The 22435-nt window shown below is 33.6% G+C and overlaps 1 protein-coding gene across 5 annotated transcripts in view; it reads left to right on the top strand.

The window, feature by feature from the left end:
* The window catches only part of FER (FER tyrosine kinase), a 379119-nt gene that overhangs the window by 177709 nt on the left and 178975 nt on the right, over nucleotides 1-22435 (top strand). For all 5 annotated transcript variants that reach the window (XM_033110848.1, XM_033110846.1, XM_033110849.1 and 2 more), the window contains 2 exons: nucleotides 4647-4850; nucleotides 14236-14358. In XM_033110848.1, coding sequence (XP_032966739.1) covers nucleotides 4647-4850; nucleotides 14236-14358 — 327 coding nt within the window. The remainder of the gene's footprint in view (nucleotides 1-4646; nucleotides 4851-14235; nucleotides 14359-22435) is intronic.

Below are 22435 nucleotides of genomic sequence, written 5' to 3' on the forward strand. Positions count from 1 at the left end.
TTACCCATAAAGTACTCTTACCATCTGGGACAATTTAGTTCCTGTGGATGATTAAAAACAAACAAACAAACAAACAGACAGACAAACAAAGAAACGAAGTTTTACTTATAATCATAAAATGTATGATTCCATCTATTATCAATCAAAAGCATTTCAAGGAAATATAACCAGCTCTTAGCTATCTCTGCTATTTGGTATTTGCACTTGGCCTCCTAAAGTAACAGATAATTTGCTTTTCCTGCTGTGCACATGGCTTATATTCTTTCCTTGTTTTTGCCACATGTTTGTAATTGCATGTTGGTGGTTTTCAGTGGTGCTATTTTCCCTACGGCTTTATCTTCCATTGCTGTGTAGGATCAGGACCATCCATGTGGCAGAGGTTAAGAAGTCAGGGGAATGACGATAAGAATGGTAAGGGAAAGCAGCAAGGCGCCATCAAATCAGTCCTTAGTAGTGCTCGTGGAACATAGGATATGGACAGTCCACAGCCTGTGTAAGAAAGAGTTTTTTCAATAAAAAATAACTTTTTTAAAAAGAAATTTTAATTAAAATACAGCTAACATACAATATTATATTAGTTTCAGATGTACACCATAATTATCCAACATTTATAGACCTAAAGAAGTGGTCACCATGATAAGTCCAGCAACCATGTGACACTGTACCATGCTGTCACAATGTTATTGACTATATTCCCTATGCTGTACATTATGTCCTATGACATGTTTTATAGCTGGAAATTTGAACCTCTTATTTCTCTTTACCTTTCCCCCCTTTTTAAATTTTTCAATTACAGTTGACATTCAACATTATTTTAACTTCTGGTGTACAGCATAATAGTTAGACATTTATAAAATTTAAGAAGTGATCCGATCCCCCTGACTAGTCTAGTACCCACCTGGCACAATACATAGTAATTATCATATTATTGACTATATTCCTTATGTTTTACTTTACATCCCCATGACTATTTTGTAACTACCAATTTGTACTTCTTAATCCCTTCACCTTTTTTATTCTGCCCTCCCAACCCACCTCCCATCTATCTCTCTGATAAATCCAGTACCCATCTGACACCATATATTGTTATTACAATATTATTGACTATATTCTTCATGCTATACACTACATCCCCTTGACTACTTTGTAACAACCAATTTGTACTTCTTAATCCCTTTCCCTTTTTCACCTACACCCCCAACCGCCCTCTCATCTGGGAACTATCAAAATGTTCTCTGTATCTATGAGTTTGTTTCTGATTTGTTTGTTTGTTTATTTTGTTCTTTAGATTCCACATATAAGCAAAATCACATTGCATCTGTCTTTCTCTGTCTGACAAACTTCACTCAGCACAGTACCCTCCAGGTCCACCCATGCCGCTGCAGATGGCAAGAACCCATTTCCTTCCATAACCGAACAATATTCCATTGTATATATGTACTTCCTACTGTTTGTTTATCTATTCATCCAGGCTGCCTGCACATCTTGGCCATTGTGAACAATGCTGCAATGAACATATAGATGCACACATTTTCTTGAAATAACATTTTGGGTTTCTTCGGATAAATACCCAGAAGTAGGAATTTACTGGGTCCTTCTTTGTCACTTGTTATACCTTTTGTTTTAAAGTCTGTTTTATGTGATATAAGTATGGCTACTTTAGTTTTTTTTTTTTTCCATTTTCATGAAATATCTTTTTCCATCCCTTTAATTTCCATCTGAGTGTCTTTCAATTTGAAGTGATTCTCTTGTAGGCAGCATCTGTAAGGATTTCATTTTCTTATTCATTCAGCCCTCTATGTCTTTTGATCAGAGCATTTAACCATTTACACTGAAAATAATTGTTGGTAGATATGTAGCTATTGCCATTTTTATCATTCATAATTTTGATATTTTTCTCCCGGTCTTAAAGACGTCCCTCTAAGATTCCTTGTAATACTGGTTTGGTGGTGATGAACTCTTTTAGCTTTTTCTTGTCTGCGAAGCTCTTTATCTGTCCTTTTATTCTAAATGATCGCCTTGCTGGGTAGAGTACCCTTGTTTGTAAATCCTTGCTTTTCATCACTTTGAATATTTCCTGCCAATCCCTTCTAGCCTGAAAGTTTCTGTTGAGAAATTAGCTGACAGTCTTAGGGGAGCTCCATTGCAGGTAACTGTTTTTCTCTTACTGCTTTTAGGATTCTCTCTTTGTCTTTAACTTTGGCCTTTTAATTATGATGTGTCTTGGTGTGGGTCTGTTTGGGCTCATCTTGTTTGGGACTCTCTGTGCTTTCTGGGCTTGTATGTTTATTTCCTTCCGCAGGTTAAGGAAGTATTCTGTCATTATTTCTTCAAATAGGTTTTCAATTCCTTGTTCTCTCTTTTCCTTCTAATACCCCGATGATGCGAATATTGGGACCTTGATGTTGTCCCAGAGGCCCGTAAGCTATCCTCATTTTTTTTTTTTGATTCTTTTTTCTTTTTACTGTTCTGTTTTCTGCTACCTTGTCTTTTAAATCACTGATTCGACCCTCTGCTTCATCTGATATATTCTCGATTCCCTCCAATGTATTATTCATTTCAGTTATTGTATTTTTTACTTCTGATTGGTTGTTTTTTATGTTTTCTATCCCAATTTTTTAAATTTCCTATCTTTTTGTTGAAGTTCTCCTTGAGATCATTGAACATCCTTATAACCAGTATTTTGAATTCAGTGTCTGGTAGATTGCTTGTCTCCATTTTGTTTAGCTTATTTTTTTCTGGAACTTTGTTCTGTTTTTTTTTTTTTAATTTGGGACATGTTTCTTTGTCTCCCCATTTTGGCTGGATCACTCTGTTTGTTTCTATGTATTATGTAGGGCTGCCATGCCTTCCAGTCTTAGTACTGTGGCCTTACGTAGTAGGGGTCCTGTGGAGCCCAGTGGCCCAGTCTCCCTCTTACAGTTGAGCCTTGGTTGCTGTTTGCACATCAATGGGAGTGATTGCCCCTCAGGCTGATTGGTTGTGAGGACTGGCTGTGACTTCAGTGGAGGAGCTGTTGTTCAGGGGCTGACCCTGTGAAGCAGGATTCACTTTAGCAGGGTTCTGGTTCCTGCCCAGTGTGCTTTTTGGATGTGTCATTCTTGGAGGTGCCAGTGATGCTCTGGCTCAGTCCAAAGCTGGCCTTCAGGAGTGCTGGTTCCCAGGGCTTACTGGAAGGGGCCCCACCACATGCCAAGTTCAGCCATAGCTTGTGCCCTGCCCAGGGCTACCTGGCATGAGCCACATAGCAATCCACAGATGGTCACTACCAGTCCTGGGCTTGGAGATGCCACAAGAGGCCTAGCCGCCAACTGAGAGTGATTGTGTCTAGTGCCAGGCTTACAGCTGTTCAGCAGGAGGTACAGCACATGCTGAAGACAGATGCTGCTTGTTTGGGTTTTGTGAACCTTTGGGAGATTTTAGTAAAGTCTGCGGCATGAGCTAAGACAGACTGTTAATATGGAAAAGCCACTGGATGTGGCTTGGATTGCCTGCAAGTTGGGTGTGGCAGAGTCTTCGGGAATCACCTGGACCAGGGCGAATGAACCTGTTAGCCAGGTTGACAGAAACTCAGGTATGCTGGTCACATTCATTTGCATTATGGGAGTGGGGAGGGCTCGGTAAGAAACAATGGCTTCTGCCAGCTCCTCCATCTGGAAGAAAACTGCTCCTCTCCATGAAGCCAGACAACTCAGTTTCTCCTAGAATGTCCCTGGCACCTTTCGAGCACTGGAGCTCAGTCCCAGCACTGGAGCTCAGAGTGAGTCAGTCCAGCAGACAGAATGTACACAGGCCTTTAGAGGCACATCTGAAACTGCAGCCGCCCTCGTCTCACTCAGCCACAATCTCTGGTGGTTTTCAATCAGAAGTTATGGAGACTTCTATTTCTCGTACTGGAACCCTGGGCTGGGGAGCCTTGTGTGGGGCTGGGACCCCTCACTTCTCAGGGAGGTGGGGAACCTCTATAGCCGAGATCCTTCCCAATATTTAATGGTCACACACGGGTGTGGGACCAGCCCATTCTGCATCTCCACCCCTCCTACCAGTCTCAAGGTGGCTTCTTCTTTATGTCCTTAGTTGTAGGACTTTGGTTCAGCAAGATTCAGGTGATTCTCCATGATAGTTTTTCTGTAGTTTAGTTGTAATTTTGATGTGGTCGTGAGAAGAGGCAAGTACAGCTTTTACCTACCCCACCATCTTGACCAGAAATCAAAAGAAATAATTTTCAATTTAAATAAAAATGAAGTTTTGTGATACATTTCCCTGATAATACCCCCTTTTTATTGTAATTCTTTGGTTGATAAATTTTAAATATGTGGATTTATTTTATGATACAGGTGAATATGACTATACATATTAACTCTGAATACGAATATTATGTGTAACCATGTAGAATAGGTAGAGGAAAACAAATAAACCTAAAATATTGAAGGCTATTTATTTGTGTTAAACTTTAGCATCAGTGTTCCAGGAGATATTTCTTTAAAAATTATAAAAATTTCATATTTATCACATTACTTTTAAGTGGTCAATTAAAGGGAAGATGTGGAAGAAGTATTTATAATTGCTATGAATTTTACCAGGAAAAAAAAATGCTATTTTTTCTAATTTAGTGTTTTTCTTTTTTCCCCCAATGTTTGCTTAAGTTTTGTGATACAATCCCCACAAGTGAGAAGCCCCTGGCAGAACAGGACTGGTACCATGGTGCAATTCCCAGAATAGAAGCGCAAGATCTGTTAAAACAACAAGGAGACTTCTTGGTGCGAGAGAGTCATGGGAAACCTGGTGAATATGTCCTTTCTGTATATTCTGATGGACAAAGGAGACACTTTATCATACAATTTGTTGATGTACGTTTTCAATTTAGTTTATATGTATGTTCTAATGTAGTTCATTATAGTATAATGGCAATAAAATTATGAGTAGTTTTTGATAAATGCCTGTAACACTTAAAGTTTAGCACTTAAATTGTTTTTTTCTCAATTCCTTAAATACAATGCTCCAAAATTCACTAAAATGTTAGTCTTATTAAGGACATAATGTACTTTAAAATAGAGTAAATGAAAAATAGTTGTTACAAATTTAAATGCATAAATATTTAAAACATTTAAGTTAAATTCGAACATTAAAGATATTTTAAATTAGAACTAAAAAGAAATGTGATTATCATAATTTTTCATTTTTTTCTGGAAAAATTTAATTATGAAATTTATGCTCTTGAAACTGGCTCGTGAAATTGCTTTCAAAAATGGTATCATGAGAGATTTTTAAGAAATATTTTATTAAATAGTGATAATGAAATTCCTTAATGAGTGGGACAATGATAGTTGAACTGATTTTATGATTAATTTAGGATTAAGATTTTTTTCCCCTTTATGTATAAGCTATTGCTAGTTGGCAATAATAATAAGAAAAAAATTGATGAAAATTTTAAAAAATGATCTATTAACATTGCTTGTTCTAGTACTAATTTTATTGAAATTTACCTAGGTAGTGCTAAAATACTTTTTACATTTCTTCCATTTCTTATTTAGATTTAAAAAGATGAAGAATAATCACAAAATATTGTTTAACTTCACCCACTCACAAATTTTTAATGTTTTTGGCATATGAAGGAATTGATGCCTTTATTTGTCATTTTCACTCCATCATTTCCAATGGCATGTGTTTTCAAGCTGACAGTCTATAGGATTTTAGTTTTTTGTTCAGGCACTAGAATAATATACTAGTTACCTTACCAAAAGATTGAACTATTATCATTAGATGAACCTCAGATTGGTTCTCTATCTCAGTGTATCTATCTATCTATCTAATTCTGAAGTGAAATTCACATACCATAAAAGTAACCATTTAAAAATCTACAGTTCAGTGGCATTTTGTATATTCACATGTGATATTTAAATTTACATATATTTACATAAATATAAAGTAAATTTACATAAATTTACTATATTTAAATTACAATAGATGCTATTCAGATGGATTAAAAAGAATAAGTACATTTAAATATATTTTATAATTTTTACATTATTTGTTAATTTTACATAGTATTCAGACCTCAACTTGATAATCATATTTGCTTACTCTCAAACATCTTACTTCTTTCTAATTGTATATCATTCCTTATTTCCTTGTCAAGCTCTCTAATAATTTTTATGTTCCTTCGTTATGGATGTAGATAATTTTTTCTATTACAACCATGTTGGCAATATTTATAAAATGGTTTGAGAATTGTAGAATTAAAGATGATAGGTGAAGTGTAAAGTAACTACAATTTATATAAATATTCTCTTCTGTTTTCTAAACTCTAAAAGTTACTATTTTTGAAATATGTCATGCATTAAATAAGACTGAAATATTCCCTTATTACCACTTCTAGTTTAAAATGTAACATGGGTATTTACACTAATATTTTTAGAAACAAAAAGGAAATGGTGTGATTACAAATTATCAGTTGTCTTTAATATTGCCATTTGGTTTTAAGTGACTAAAGTGAACAGCATAATATATTCTAAAAATAGACACGGTGACAAGTTCACATTTGAAGATTTTTTTTGGCAGTGTTCTATCGTTGAAATTTTGCAAAGTTCTCTGTTAAAGATGAGAGTGATTTGTACTTCTGCAAATGCCTCAAGTTTTCTACTGCTTAATTTTATTTAGTCTCCACTCACTAAATAATGTTGAGCTCTTCAATCAATTGAAAATGGAAGTTTTATGATGATATAGACTTGTGGGGGTGTGTTTAATTCTTTTTCATTTTGTGTAGACAAATTATCCAGAGCTAAAATTGTCCCATTTTCTTCCTCCATACCTGTTGCCTGCAAGTGGTCATTAAATGGGGGAATTCATTACCAGATATTTAATGATCGCCTGTTTTATTACAATCAAGGTGTTTGTAATCCAGTAGTAGATTATAAAAGCTGTATATAAACGAGGGGACGGTTGTCCTAATATAGTAAGACATAAAGAAATATGAGATTTTGGAGAATGGACAGATGTCAAATAGTGGGTCGTGAAAAAAGCATTGGACATAGAGTCAGAAGACTTGGGTTCCAGTCCCAGTTTTTCACTTTACAAGCTCTGTGCTTTGGGAAATAATGGGGTTAAAAGCTTATATAATGTTTGTAAGAATCAAATTAGTAAATCTGTACTTTGTAAGGTGTGGAGTGCTAAGCAAATATTAGGTATTTTTATCATTATTTGATGACTGTAATTGAAGAAAAATACAAATGTTACTTTCTAAGATATATCAGTGTAACTGGAAAAGTTAATTTTAAAATTTTCTTTTTGGTTTCTATGATATTTATTTGTGAAATTTAAATACCAATGAAGGTGCTTTAGAATATGTACTGACTTTATTGTGGTGATCTGGAACCAAACCCACAGTATCTCCGAGGATGCTGTTGGCATTTGTTTTGAAGCTTTATTTCTGTTTGCATATTATAGTTACTTTTTAAAATGGTGTAAATCTCCGCCATTGTAACTAATCAATATGGACATAGGTACTTTCAAATTTTACATATTTTACTACTCTATCAGAAAATATCAATCTGTTGTTTTAGCTAGTTCAAGCAAAAAGAACTCTACCTTTTATTGGACACTAAACATATTAATTTCATAAAGCCAGATATATTAAACATATCTAAGAGTATCTGAATCTCAGTGTGATTTCAGTGTTATTTACTGACATATTCCATAGTTACTAGACTGTTTTTGATGCCTGTTGTAAAAGCATATTTAGAATTTGTACCCAACATGGTTTATTTTGTGTCATTAATGTCGATAGATTTTCATAGAAATTCAAATAGCTTTGTGCCATTTGACAAATGTATTAAATCCTTTCTTTTATATGATAAAACAAAAAATACATGTGACAAAACAAAAGTAGTCCAAAAATAATTTTTAATACTATTACAGGAAAGTTCCAATTCATATTTCTCTAATTTGTTTATCTTACACATGTTTACTAAAAACTTATTTTTTTTCAAAGTACCATGTTATGTGATGTAAGGAGATGAAACCAAAAGATAGATGTATGGGCTACTTCTCAGTGAGCTTAAAACCTATTAGGTTAGACATTAGCAGTGTTCATGAACAGAAAAATGTTAAAGATGCAGAATTAGGAATTGTTGAGCCAAGCAATTTGAATTAGCATACAGTGATGAATTAAAAAATAACATAATAAACATTTTTAAAGAAAACTTAGGTAAAAATCCTCTAATGATTTATATCATTTTTTATTTCTTCATTTATTCAGGAAATATTATTTGAACAAGTACTATGTAAGGCCCAGGGATATGGGCCAATAAAACAAAAATGACTCAAAAGTGGAGATTGGAATTTCTATGTAAAATTGGGCAGCTCAGTATGTTAAATCATCATTCATTCAACAGATATTTATTGGATGTCGCTCATGTGCTAAATTCCATTTTGAGCTGATGGATTTAGTCTCTAAATGTGCCAGTTAGATTTACTTTGTTTTGTAGCCACAATCTCTAGGCTCTTTGAACTACCTTTTAAATTCATGCTTTGGGTTAAGGAAGACTAAAGGAAAGCAAGTAGAAATCCGAAACTTGTTTTGATGACAGTTAATTCCAAGTTTGTGGCCTGATGGTTGTACACTTAGGATTAGTTAAGCATTCTATCCATCCATTCAAGGACTCAAAAGAAGGCAAAACGTATCTTGAAGTCAAAATAACACTGTCATAAGATATCATTTTCTGTGTCCCTGACACACAAGACGTAGGAAACGTCCTTCTTAACAATAAAACAAAACTATTCCGGAACCTTATTAATATTGATTTCCAGAAAACATTAATTGAGTGAATATTCTTAAGTCCAGGGATATAATGGTCAGGCTTCTAGTCCAGGGAGGAAGGCTCATAGTCATTCATAAATCACACACACTACATATAATTCTAAACTATATTAAGTTCTGTGAGGATACTTTGAAATGTGCTATGAAAGCTTTTAACTGGAAAACTAAAGAAAGTTAGGTTTGAGACACCATCTGAAGACTGAATAAACAGTAACTAGGAAAAGCCATACCTAAACCTTATGATTATTATTCCCCAAGCTCCCCCAAATCCTTCCTGTGTACTGACTTAATTACTTATGTGTAACTATTCAATATGCCATTTTTATTTGAGAAAGCTAAAGTTTGTTTTAAAATTTTATTTTACTAGAAAAAGGAGTGTTTTAGTCTTTTGTTCTTATTCAGCCTTTTGTTTTTTCTATTCAGCTTATTCATCTCAGCCTTTTTGAGAAATTATTTTTTCTTCTTTCATTTTTCTTTTTTTTCTTAAGCTTGCTATTGTTGATTTTTCTTTCAGGAGATCCACTCAGGCATATTATTTCAAATTCTACATACATTGAATCTCCTTGTCATTTTTGTATGCTTATTCTATTCTGTTTTATTTCCTTGCATGATAGTAGTCCTCTAGAAATACGTATAGCAACAAAATCTGATTCTGTTTTTTATGTGTTTCACCTATATGCATGAGTGATTCTTAAATAGGACAAGTGATAACTCAGGAACAAATTCTAGCTGTAGTAAATGTTTTAAAAACAAAAGTAATGCATACTCTTGATAAAAATTCAGAAATATGTATCATGAAATGTGTGCTTCACCATAACCCCCTTGTGGGTTAGTGTATATTCTTTGAGATTTTTAAAAAATATATTCTAATTATATGTATCTATATAACTTTTATTTTATAAAAATTGAATCATACCATATTTTTATTCATACTTATTTTTTATGATATATTATGTGACATTTAAAATGTAATATAAATGATATTCAAAAAACGATCTTTGCAGAAATTTATTCTGTGCTACTATTTATTGATTTTTTTTTGTAATTCATATAAGAGATCATTTGTAGAAATCTTGGCTCCAAAGAGAAGACTCTTATTTAAAAGTTAGTATGGATTCTCTCTGTCATATTATTGTTAAACCCATATAAAAAAAACTTCTAAAAATTCCATCGGTATGTGAAACCTACCTCAAGTCATTGGAACTATACAAAATTTATACAGATCTGTACAAGTATAATATTCAGAATTTTGAGTGTATCAACAAACAAGTCTTCAATAATTTTGGCGAATGTACTATTCCTGACCTTTCAGTTGCTTAGGTAAACTTTTTAAGCATACTTCATCTTTTGTTTTTTAATTAAATTTATTGGGGTGACAATTATGAGTAAAGTTACATAGGTTTCAGGTGTACAATTCTGTGATACATCATCTATAAATCCCATTATGTGTTCACCACCCAGAGTCAGTTCTTCCATCATCATATATTTGATCCCTTTTACCCTCATCTACCACCTCCTCCCCCCTTACCCTCTGGTAATCACTAAACTATTGTCTTTGTCTATGAGTTTTTGTTTCTTCATTTGTTTGTCTTGTTCTTTTGTTGTTTTCAGTTTTATATACCACATATCAGTGAAATCATATGGTTCTCTACTTTTTCTGTCTGACTTATTTCACTTAGCATAACAAGCTCAAGATCCACCCATGTTGTTGCAAATGGTACAACTTCATCTTTTCTTATGGCAGAATAGTATTCCATTGTGTACATATACCACATCTTCTTTATCTATTCACCTATCGAAGGACACTTTGGTTGTTTCCATGTCTTGGCCATCATAAATCAAGTGGCAATGAACATTGGAGCACATATGTCTTTATAGATGTTTTCAGATTTTTTTGAGTAGATATTCAGGAGAGGGATTGCTGGGTCATATGGTATGGGAGAAGATTTTTGCAACCAACACCTCTAATAAGGGGCTAATATTCAAAATATATAAGGAACTCATACAACTCAACAACAAAAAAACCCACAAACAATCCAATTAAAAAATGGGCAGAGGACCTGAAGAGACATTTCTTTGAAGAGGACATACAAATGGCCAACAGACATATGAAAAGATGCTCAACATCACTAATCATCAGAGAAATGCAAATAAAAACCACAATGAGACATCACCTTATACCTGTTAGAATGGCTATCATCAACAAGACAAATAGTGTTTGGAAAAGCCGTTAAGAAAAAGGCCCTCATACACTGTTGGTGGGAATGCAGATTGGTGCAGCCACTATAGAAGGCAGTGTGCAGGTTCCTCAAAAAATTAAAAATAGAATTACCATACTTTCATCTTTAAGAAAGCGAGTTAATTGGTTTTGCACTCAAAACTTCACTGATGTCAGTGATTGCTTTAAAAAAATAATTGCTATGGATCAGTTTCTTATTTTAGCCCATGAAGGGAGTACTGCAGCTTGTGTCACTCACTGTAATAGTCCATCAAGATTACTCGGTCAATGGCAGAAAACTGCCTTAAGAAATGGATACTGAAAATTCCCATTATTTTATTCACTGATTCTCTAGTTATAAAGAAGTATATTAGACATTTACATAAGACATATGACACTGTTGTCTGATTTGAAATTTCATGCGCTGTGAACGTCACTCAATTTTATCAAACATTGTACTTCAGTGTCTTGAATTTGCATGATATTGTGAACTTTACAGTCTTCATTTTTTTATTTAAGTTGTCTTGTCGCTTTCACTTTACAGTCATTTTGTATGCCTTGCATGTCATTCAATCATGCATGTTTATTTATGCAGGAAACATATGCCACACACTGTTCTAGACCATGAGGAACAAAATAAATGTAAAAATTTATCACCACATGAGCTTATATTCTAGAGGAGGAGATAGATAATAAACAGGATAAGTAAGTAAAATATATATATGAAGTTAGATAGTGATAAATTTTAAGGAGAAAAATTCAATAAGGAAAAGGAGGTAAGAAATGTAGTTGGGGTTAGAAAATGGATGTTGAATATTGTGTAGGGTGGTCAGAGTAGACCTCACCGAAAAGGTAACATTTGATGAGAGATCGGATGGGGGTAAGGGAGCCATTACCCATGTGACCATCTGAGGAACTATAGCAAGCAGCAAATGTAAACGTCCTGAGGAAGGAATGCATAGGCTGCATTTATAAAACAAGAAGGAAATGAGTGTTGCTGCAGTGGGGATACGTAGTGGTAAGGTATGAGGTAAGAGAGATAATAGGACACAGATCATATAGAGTCTTATAAACCATGGTAAAGACTTTGGCTTTTATTCTGAGGGTAATAAGAATTTTGAGCAAAGTAATGGAATGATGATATAACAGGATCCCCTGGCTTCTATGTTAAGAGTAGACTGAAGGAAGACAAACGGAGAAACTATATATATGTGTTATATACATATATATATATATAGATATATACACACACACATATATACATATATACATATATGTATATATATATGTGTATATATATATATAAAATGTACACTACATAAAATTATATTAAGGAATAATTAACAAATATAATTGTATGTACTTAAAATGTACATCATAATGATTTGATATATATTGTAGAATGATTACCAAGATCAAGATAATTACCACACCCATCACCTCACATACTTAACTCTTTTTTGTGTATGTATGTGTGGTGAAAATGCTTCAGATCTACTCAGCAACTTTCAAATATACAATACTGTGTATTTGGTTAAAATATTGTCATTGTTATTACATGCTACATATTTATAACTTTTTACATTTCTTCATTTCTTAATTTCATAGAGGAATGTATGTGAGTTTTTAGGATATTTGATTATTTATAGATAATCTTTTTTTTTTTAGAAAATGTAATTTACACTTTCAAGTGTTCTCTGAAAATGTTTCTTTTCATATACTCAGATTTGGAATGATTTTTGTATTCCAAGGTTTATTATTTGTATGGTGATTTAATAATTGAGTGTGTAGCATGCGCCATATACTGGGTGGTGGTTTGCATGTTAATATTTAGTCAAGCCTCACACTTATGCTGTGAGGAGGTCCAAATATTATTTCTGTTTCACCAATGAATAAATTGAGACACTGAGAGAACTTGCTCAGCCCATTGCGCACCTAGTAATATATTAGTGTCTTCAGTGAGAAATATTGTTAAGCATTATTGCTAATATATCAGAGAAGGTCTGACTGCGATGTACAAAAATTTAGGGGGCAATTTATTAACAATTGCCCTGAATTGAGTCTAACATAAACTGCCTTGAATTGAATGGTATCCTATAGTTAAGTGTTAAAGTAAGCTAATGCATGTTTGTTTGTTCTGAACTTGATGAAACAGAAATATTAATTTAAAATTGCATATAAATTAAATTCTGGTAAATCGAATCTGATTTTATACTATGGAAAGGAGTTTTGAGGTTTTTATCCTTTAACTGGGAAAATTATCTTTTAGTAATACCCAAATTGAAAAAGTTTTGAAAGTTCTGATTTCTTGACATAGTTTTCTTAAAATGGAGCACACTTGTATCTGCATATGCATATCACCTGCATATGTACGGGTGAGCTCTTTGTGAATAATCAGATGTAAGCTTTCATTACATTACACACTGCATTGCAATGCTTCTTACGTTGAAAAGTATGACCAATAGATAATTTTTCTTGCTAAATGTATTGCTATCAATTTATCCATATGATAACTAACCTGCATGCCTATAGAAATACGAAGATAGAAAAAGAGTCGGCAGAGTTTGGGAAAATGTTACTTACCTGATGTTATGAAATCAAAAGTTCTAAGATTTGAGCATGCTGATTGATACATGCAGTTTTGTCACTGATGCATTTTATTTAACAAGTGTGGGAATGACCATCATTTTGGTGAAAGACTAATACATGAATAACCCCCAGTGTAGAAAATTCAGTTAATACTATATGGATAAATAAGAAATAAATGATCAGAGATTTTCTTAAAATAATATATTGGATATGCTTCCTCGAACTTTTGACATTATTTTGCATCTTGAAAGTTTTATAAAATGGAACATATATGTACGCATATCGCTGTCCCATAACTCAAATGTATCTCATATTTTATTTCCTTTGGTTATCATTTTAGCAAAATACATTCCAGTTTTTTTTTCTTTTTTTTTTTTTTTTACCAATTTGAATTACATTTAATCATTATGAAATTTAATTTCTTGATGGAAAGGTAGACATTGTTTTTATTTTTACCATCTTAACCATTTTTAAGTGTATAGTAGGGTTAAGTAAATTCACGTGATTGTGCAACAGTAGTTTTTCTTAAATGAAACCTAACTTACTGATAAATGTAGTCATGCTGAAGCAGTGACTTTATATTTATTCTACTTTATTGTTCTTTCTCCAGAATATGTATCGATTTGAAGGCACTGGGTTTTCAAACATCCCTCAACTTATAGATCATCACTATACAACGAAACAGGTCATTACTAAGAAATCTGGTGTAGTTCTGCTGAATCCTATTCCTAAGGTAGGTGCATATATACGCTTTTTTTTTTTTTAAAGAATGTTTTATCAGTTAACATTTCCCACATTAAATAAAGTTCTTAGATTATTTATAGAAGTTTGGAGACAAAAAGGCTTTGTGATTACCACTAGTGCAAATATAGTTGAAGCAATTTCCTTGGTTTTATTCAGGTGGGTTACCTTTTTATTCTGTGTTTGCTAAGTTACAAATGGCCTATTTTTTACGTTTTTCTTCCCAGTTTTTCTTGAAAGATGAAGCTTTTCTTCACTTTATGAGACTCAGTCTTTGAAAGGTTTAGTTTATAAAAGATTCTAAGATGTAGAAGTCAAAGAAAATGTCAAGCAGTCATGAATAAATTAGTATTTTAATTTTGGGTGTTAAGTTTACAATATGTTATAAGATACTGGAACTTTTAAAAGCTATACTACTCTTCTCAAAGGCAGTAAATTATAACTTCCCTATGTGGTGCCAGGTAGCTGGGTAAAAGAGAGTTCTAGGTCAGTTTTGCCTTTAACAACTCCATTGTTCCACTTTGGTCCAGGCCCCACAGTTTTTACCTTAAAAGCACAAAACCTTCCTCATACCCACTCTTACCTCACAGATCTCTTAAAGCACATGAAAGTCCTATGTCCTCTGATACCGTGTTTCCCCGAAAATAAGACCTAGCCGGCCAATCAGCTCTAATGCGTCTTTTGAGCAAAAATTATTTTATATTACATTACATTACATTATATTATATTATATTATATTAATTATATACCAGGTCTTATATTAAAATTATTTTATATTACATTACATTACATTATATTATATTATATTAATTATATACCAGGTCTTATATTAAAATTATTTTATATTACATTACATTACATTATATTATATTATATTAATTATATACCAGGTCTTATATTAATTTTTGCTCAAAAGACGCATTAGAACTGATTGGCCGGCTAGGTCTTATTTTTGGGGAAACACGGTATCAGAGGACATAGGACTTTCATGTGCTTTAAGAGATCTGTGAGGTAAGAGTGGGTATGAGGAAGGTTTTGTGCTTTTAAGGTAAAAACTGTGGGGCCTGGACCAAAGTGGAACAATGGAGTTGGCTTAGCTTCTGAGCACTTTCGATGTTGAAGGAATTGGGTTGGAGTCGGGAAGAGCCCTTTTCACTGGGGGCTGTTTAATATGAAGAATAGTGTAGCAAAAGGGAAGTCATAAAACCTGGTAGGTTAATATTTGCTGATTTGCTTTTTATCTATCTAGGAATGAATTTTAATATGGACTAAGTGTTATTCCCAAGAATGCTCGTGTATAATCCAGATTCAGCAAAGGGAATTTAAAAAACAATTGTTGTACTTCCTTTTGTTAGTCTAGAACATAATGCCAATATTTGTGCTTGATTTTATTACTCAGTCTTTACTTACGGGCTGAGCTTAAAACATTCCTCTCACAGAAGATTTTGACGGTTGCTAAACACTAATTCTGTGGCTAAGGAATTAACCTCCTTGCACAATTTTCTAGAATTACTAGTTTGGCTCATTTTTTGTTAGTATTTTCCCATTCACTTCCCCGCCCCCACTTTAATTGCATAAAACCCTATAAAATTGTCTTTTAGTCTGGAACAGGTTGTCACATTTTTTGCTCTAGAAAAAAATTAAAAGTCCACATTTCCTCTCCCATCAATGAATAACTGCAATTGTTTTGCAGAATTCTAAGGGCTCTTTTTTTTAGTTAAGGTGATCTATTCTCATAGCTTCATTTACTATTTATACATCAGTGACTTGCAAACTTATATTTATAGTTCAGATATTATATTTCCCCAAACTAATGTTTTTCTACTAAATACCTAAAACTGAGTTTAGCACCTTTAACTCCAAAATTTGTTCTTTTTTTTTTAGTAAATGATACCACCAAATATTCAGCTGCTCAAACCATAAACCAGGCACATAAAAATGCAGATCTCGTCTTGAGTGGGAATATGTAATTTCAAATAAAGCTGCATCTCTTACTATATAAAATTTTTCATGACAACAAGTCTAGATGTGTGGAGTAGATTCTCTGGACTGTTCCATGGCCAGTTGTTCTCTTTCTCCCAAACCCCCAACACTGGCCATGGAGCTGATTATCTTATCATTTTATGGTACTAGCTATGGAATGACTATAAACAGAAAGCTATAGAAGATTAAGGGGCTATATATGATTGTTTTATGAGGTGGAGATTTAAAGTTTATATAGCCGACTATTAACCTGATCTAAAGTACTGATATTTGAAATAATGCAAGTCATTATGGCTGTTGTAAATATTGTTAAACACTTGATTTAAAGAATCATGTAACTCTTTTACATGAAAATCACAAAGCAGAGGTTGTGAAAGTTAGGTAATTTTCAGTTATGAGCAAAGCATAAACTGATATGGATTTTGCTATGGTTGTATTATCTGTTATGTATCTTCCTTTGAGAAGTTATTTGTACTCCTATAATTGGAATCTATTTCTTGATTTAATTTGTGTAAGAACTTAATGTCTTTCACCACATAATGTGCTGTAAAACATCTAATTTCCATCTTGCCAGGCTTCCTTTTTAGCCTACATAAAGAATGCTATTTTGGTCTCAATATAATTTCTGTTTATAGCAACTTACTTCAAAGACTCTTCTCATTTATTTCTCTCTTTCCCATAAAAAAATATATCATCATAATGCTGAACTGGAGGACACGGTGACCAAAGTAGTCTCTTTCTTATCTTCAGAGTTACAAGCAACTAGACAATTTAGAGATAGAGAAATAATTTAACTGGTAATAAAGCCAGTGGTGCCCAAGACAATCATCTCTTACCCTCCATTGGCTGATTTTTCCTGTACTGCCTCCCAAAGCCTGTGTAAAGATACAGAAGATGAAAGGCATTGTTGTAAACAGGAGTTATTGATCACTCATTATCATCATCCTTATATTGGCTATAAAGATGACCTGTTCTTACACATTGGATATGCACATGGTCTGTTCTTAGTGCAGTTTCTGTTCGGATGTCACTATCAGGGAGGCCTTTTCTGACTACCATGTGTGAAATAACACACCTCCTTAGTTCCCCTCTTCTACTTCTTAGTTTTTCTCTGTTACGGTTGTGTTTACCTGACATATTGTAGGATGCATTTTTAGTTGTCTGTCTTCCCCAAGTGAAATATAAGTTTCATATGCGCCAGAATTACATTTCACAATTAGTGCAGCTGTATCTCAGTACCTAGAACACTGCTGACCCATAGTAGTTGTTCAGTAAATATTTGTTGAAGAATTGGATTCACTGAACAATTGCTAGGAGCCAGGTACTGGCTGAGCTTTTTATGTGCGTTACCTCATTTAACCCTTATATGAAGGGTTGTTCCTATGAAGAATTGTTATGTACCCCATACAATATTGTGATTAACCCCACACAATATTATGAATGAGGAGCTGAAGTTTCATATGGTAAATGACTTATACAAGACAACGCAACTGGTAAGAGGCAGAGCTGAGACTGGAGCCCATGTTCTTAACTATTGTCTGTCCAGATTATGTAGAGTCTAGGCTTTATAGAGACCACAGTAAACTGTTTATTTTAAGGAACATGGATGTGGGTTCAAGGGGAGGGAAGTATCTTTGATTCCATAAAAGGTTAAATTGAAAAAGATTTTAACATCAAAAATTATACTATAAGTCTCTATAAAAGGAACACCATTAAACAGTAATATTGGGTTGGAGATCTACGAATTGAGGTAAAATTTAAGGCTTGGTAAAATATAGGTTAGAAAGACATCAAGTTCAACTTTAACACTTAAATCGTACTTGGAAAGTTTATTTGCCTTGCTTAATATTTCTTCAGAGTTAGCTATTTTTTCAAAAGAAATTTCTTTTTGAATGGGAATTAAAGTTCATGATTAAATTCAGGGGAGTAGGGCAGCCAGACATTAAGTTGAGTCTTAGACAAATGACTTGCCTGCCAGCTTAAATCAGTACTTGTGGCTTTTTATTAGAATTTGGTATAGGTTGCCAGAATATTAGAGGCAGATTTTTTGAGAGGAGAGTAAATCTTTCTGTGACTGAAACTACTGACTTGTAATGAGGAGACAGCCTAGTGGCAACAGCATTCATGATCAAACAGATGCAAACAAGGGACAGTTCAAAAGAGAAGAAAGTTGTACTTTTAATTAGGTACGCTATTCATTTTTTCCCCCCAGTTTTAGATCTCTTAATGACTATTTATTTTGCCTTATACTTAAATATTGCTTCTCCCAATATTACTCTTTCATGATTTTCCTTTCCTAGAAGCTTTTGATAGTTTTTGATAGGTTTAAGTCCTGCTCAATTTAACATTTTAAGAAATTAAAGAGACTTCCTTTTCCTTAAATCTATGTCCATGTGCCTTAATTGCTTAATTATTTTAATGACGTTAAAATAATTTACAATTTTAATAAAGAGAAGATTGGAAAATATATATGATTCACTATATGTTGCTTTAGCAAATATTTACTTAACACTCATTCTGTGCTGGGCAGTGTTCTGTATTATGTCAGAGTACAATACATGCTGTGAAAATGAAGCAGGTCAAGGAGATAATGACCTGATGAGAGCACAAGGGGTATGTGGGGGGTGTGTGTAGAGGAGAGGAGCATTTTTTTGTTTTTGTTTTTAATTGTGACCAAAGAAGACCTCCTAATGAATTTTGAGGAGAAATGTGAACCAAAACAACCAGTTATCTGGTTGGGTATATGCAGGGGTAATTGTAAAAGTATTTAACAGTTAGTACAACATGAATACTAACCTATTAGAACAGATGACAACTTTAAGCTGGTAGAGCCATAGTGGTATGTATCGACCGACTATCCTCCTGAGTGTCAGGGGAGTATTTCTTGGTATAACTGAGGAACTGCAGAGACTAGCATGGCAGAAAAATGGTGGAAGGGGAGAGTGATGGGAAGTGAGCACCAATTCGGATTAATTTAATAACTAATTTATATTATTTTAAAAGGTCATTGTTTATCATATGATTTAAGAAATTCACTACATTTGAGTAGAAACCCAGCATAAAATTTTACAAGTTTTCATAGTGGGTCTCAACAACAAAAGATTTGTGTTTAATAGTGCTAGTGAATGTCAAGGGAATATTTTTGTAGTGATATGGCTGTCCAAATAAGTTAAGAGGAAAACCCCTGATTTTAGTTTCCAAAAACTTTCCCCCCTAGTCCATTCTTCTTTTTTTGGTTTTTCCCCCCACATCACCAAGCAATTAACGCACTTCTGACACAGTCTACCTGGAGATAGAGTGAGATCCCATAAGTAAAGGCTCAGTCTGACAAGACTGCCGCCACCCCCAACTTCAGACACCAATCACAAGTCCAAGTTACCACCTGTGCTTCTGACCAACTGGTTTATGGATTGGAGGTTCCAGTGACCCCCTCCTTGGCTGTGATTAATTTGCTAGAGTAGCTCACAGAAATAGTTTACTTGCCTGATGATCAGTTTATTATAAAAGAATGTAACTCAGGAACAGTCACATGGAAGAGATACACAGGGCAAGGTACCGTGTTTCCCCGAAAATAAGACCTAGCCGGACAATCAGCTCTAATGCGTCTTTTGGAGCAAAAATTAATATAAGACCCGGTCTTATTTTACTATGAAAGCTCCACCTCTGTAATCACAAGGTTGGTTCCTCTGACCACCAGCCCCCACCTTAGATCACCTAAGGGCTTTCCAAAGTCATCTCACTCACATAAGAAAAGATTCTTTTATGGTTCTCAGCACTTACGAATTTTCCAGGGCTTTAGGAGCTCTGTGCCAGAAATGGGATCTCAGGCCAAATATAATTTCTTACTATAAGTCGCAATATTGCACTCATTAATATTATTTTTGGAGTTACCTAGCCAACTGTGTTGTCAATTGTATGGGGTTTCTAAAAAGTGCTTTGTGTTTAAAATTTGTAGCTACCATAAGAGTGATTTTTTTCTATCTCTTGAAAATGAGGTAATTAACTATCTTGTCAAATTAGATATCCAGTAAGGGAAACCCAAAGTTTGGAGAAAAAATTCTGACCTAGAATACTCACTATTTAATTGCATCTTTTAGATCAATTATTAGGTCCATTGAGAGTAGAAGAACACACAAAAATTACAAAATGTTCTCTTTAGGACGTTCATGAAAAACATAAATCTCCATGTGGACCTCTGATATGAGCAAAAAGAATTCCATTTTAAATGCCAGTTTTCAACACTACCAACCACATGACCTGGAGCAAGTCAGCCAGCCTCATCTTCAGCTCACAGTAACCCCACATGGGTTTTTTAAAGATCGTGTGAGAAAAATCTCTGTGAATATCTTTTGAAACTGAAATACCATATACTTTCTTATTTAAAAACTTTTTTTCACATGACAGATCGAACAGAAGGCCAATTTGGAAGATTTTAATTTGTGAAGGAAAAAAATATTTATTGGGTGCTTAGTGTGTTGATAACACTCTACCTCTATTACTTTATTAAATCTTTTCAACAACTGTGAACCGAGTATTAGTATTACCCCCATTATTAGGTGAGGAAACTATACATGGTGGAGGTAATTTAATTCTAAAAAATATCTTATTTTTCAGTCCAGTAGTCAGAATGTCTGCTTTCCTGTGAGGTTTTCAAACAGTTGTTTGGAATACAATGTTGGTTTGGCCCAGTCCAAAGATTATTTTGCCCAGTTTAAATATTCCAGATTTGAGGAGTAAGATGTACAAGGCAGTTCCTCTGCAATGGCAGCTCCTCCGACTCCATTTTGAAGTGTCTCTACTTATATTATGTTTCACACAATGTTAGACTCAAAAAATTAATAGTCCTTGGAGGCCACTAATGGTCCTTAAGTAAGTCCCTTAAGGGCATTTCATCCATAAACCTACTTCGAACTTTCTTAAATGTCATGATGTTTTTAGTTTGAGGAGCCAGGTTTTTCGGAAATGTGTTCCGTACATTTCCTGTCTGCCCTATACATATTTGAGGGATGATGGAAATAGGCAGAAAAGGTTAAAAGAATAAGTCACTGGAATTTTTTTAATGCAGATTGAAGGACAGGATTTGGTATTTATAGTACAAACGTTGCCTGAAGTATGTCATTTCATCAGTTGAGTATTTGATGCTATTTTTTAGAAAATCTGGACATTTACTAAATGCTTGATATCATATTTGAAAAAATGTTGTAATCAAAAGACTTTAATTTTTTGTTTTAGAGCAATATAGAAATTTTAGCTTTTAGTGTTTCCAAAGTGGGGCATGGTTTTGATTTATGAATGAGATCCCTTTGGAAATACTGCATTTCCCCGAAAATAAGACCTACCCTGAAAATAAGCCCCAGTTAAGATCGGCAGCCAGACGGATGCATTTAGTACATGATAACGATGTTCCAGGAGAAGATGACATGACTGTATTTGAATAAATGTAGATTGTTGTACATGAAAAAATAAGACATCCCCCGTAAATACGCCCTAATGTGTCTTTTGGAGCAAAAATTAATATAAGACCCAGTCTTATTTTCGGGGAAACACGGTAAGATATGTTTTTTTTCAGTTCCATTTGTACAATTAGTTTATTTTCCATGTTTTCATTCTCTACTTCTATTGCTTTATATTAGAAATTACTGTTTTATGTAGTTATGATGCTCTTACAAATTTCACAAATAATTTTAAGTACAGATAGAAAACATTTCCAGTACACTCTTATTCAGCTTGTATGTATTTTATCCTACTGAGAATTATATGTAATTCATTCCATAAAATTCATTTGACACCTTGATGAGATTTCTGTTTGATATTAACTTTAAAGTGGTGAGACAATCTTATGTAATATTTAATATTCTTTATTTGCAAATTACTGTCCTGTATTAACCCATTTAAAAAGTGAAAACGAAATACAAGAACAGGCATTGCTTGTTTTCACTTAAAAAAGAAAAATGCTTATTTTTCTTTGCCATATTAACTAAATTCATGTTCACCTTCTTCTACGTTGTCCTTAAAGGGAACAATTTAATTGTGCCACAAAGACTTCTCCCACATCCTACTTTACTTAAGTAGAAAAATTTGCATGC

This window comes from Rhinolophus ferrumequinum, chromosome 7 (genome assembly GCF_004115265.2).
Source record: "Rhinolophus ferrumequinum isolate MPI-CBG mRhiFer1 chromosome 7, mRhiFer1_v1.p, whole genome shotgun sequence".
In the NCBI taxonomy this organism is placed as follows: domain Eukaryota; kingdom Metazoa; phylum Chordata; class Mammalia; order Chiroptera; family Rhinolophidae; genus Rhinolophus; species Rhinolophus ferrumequinum.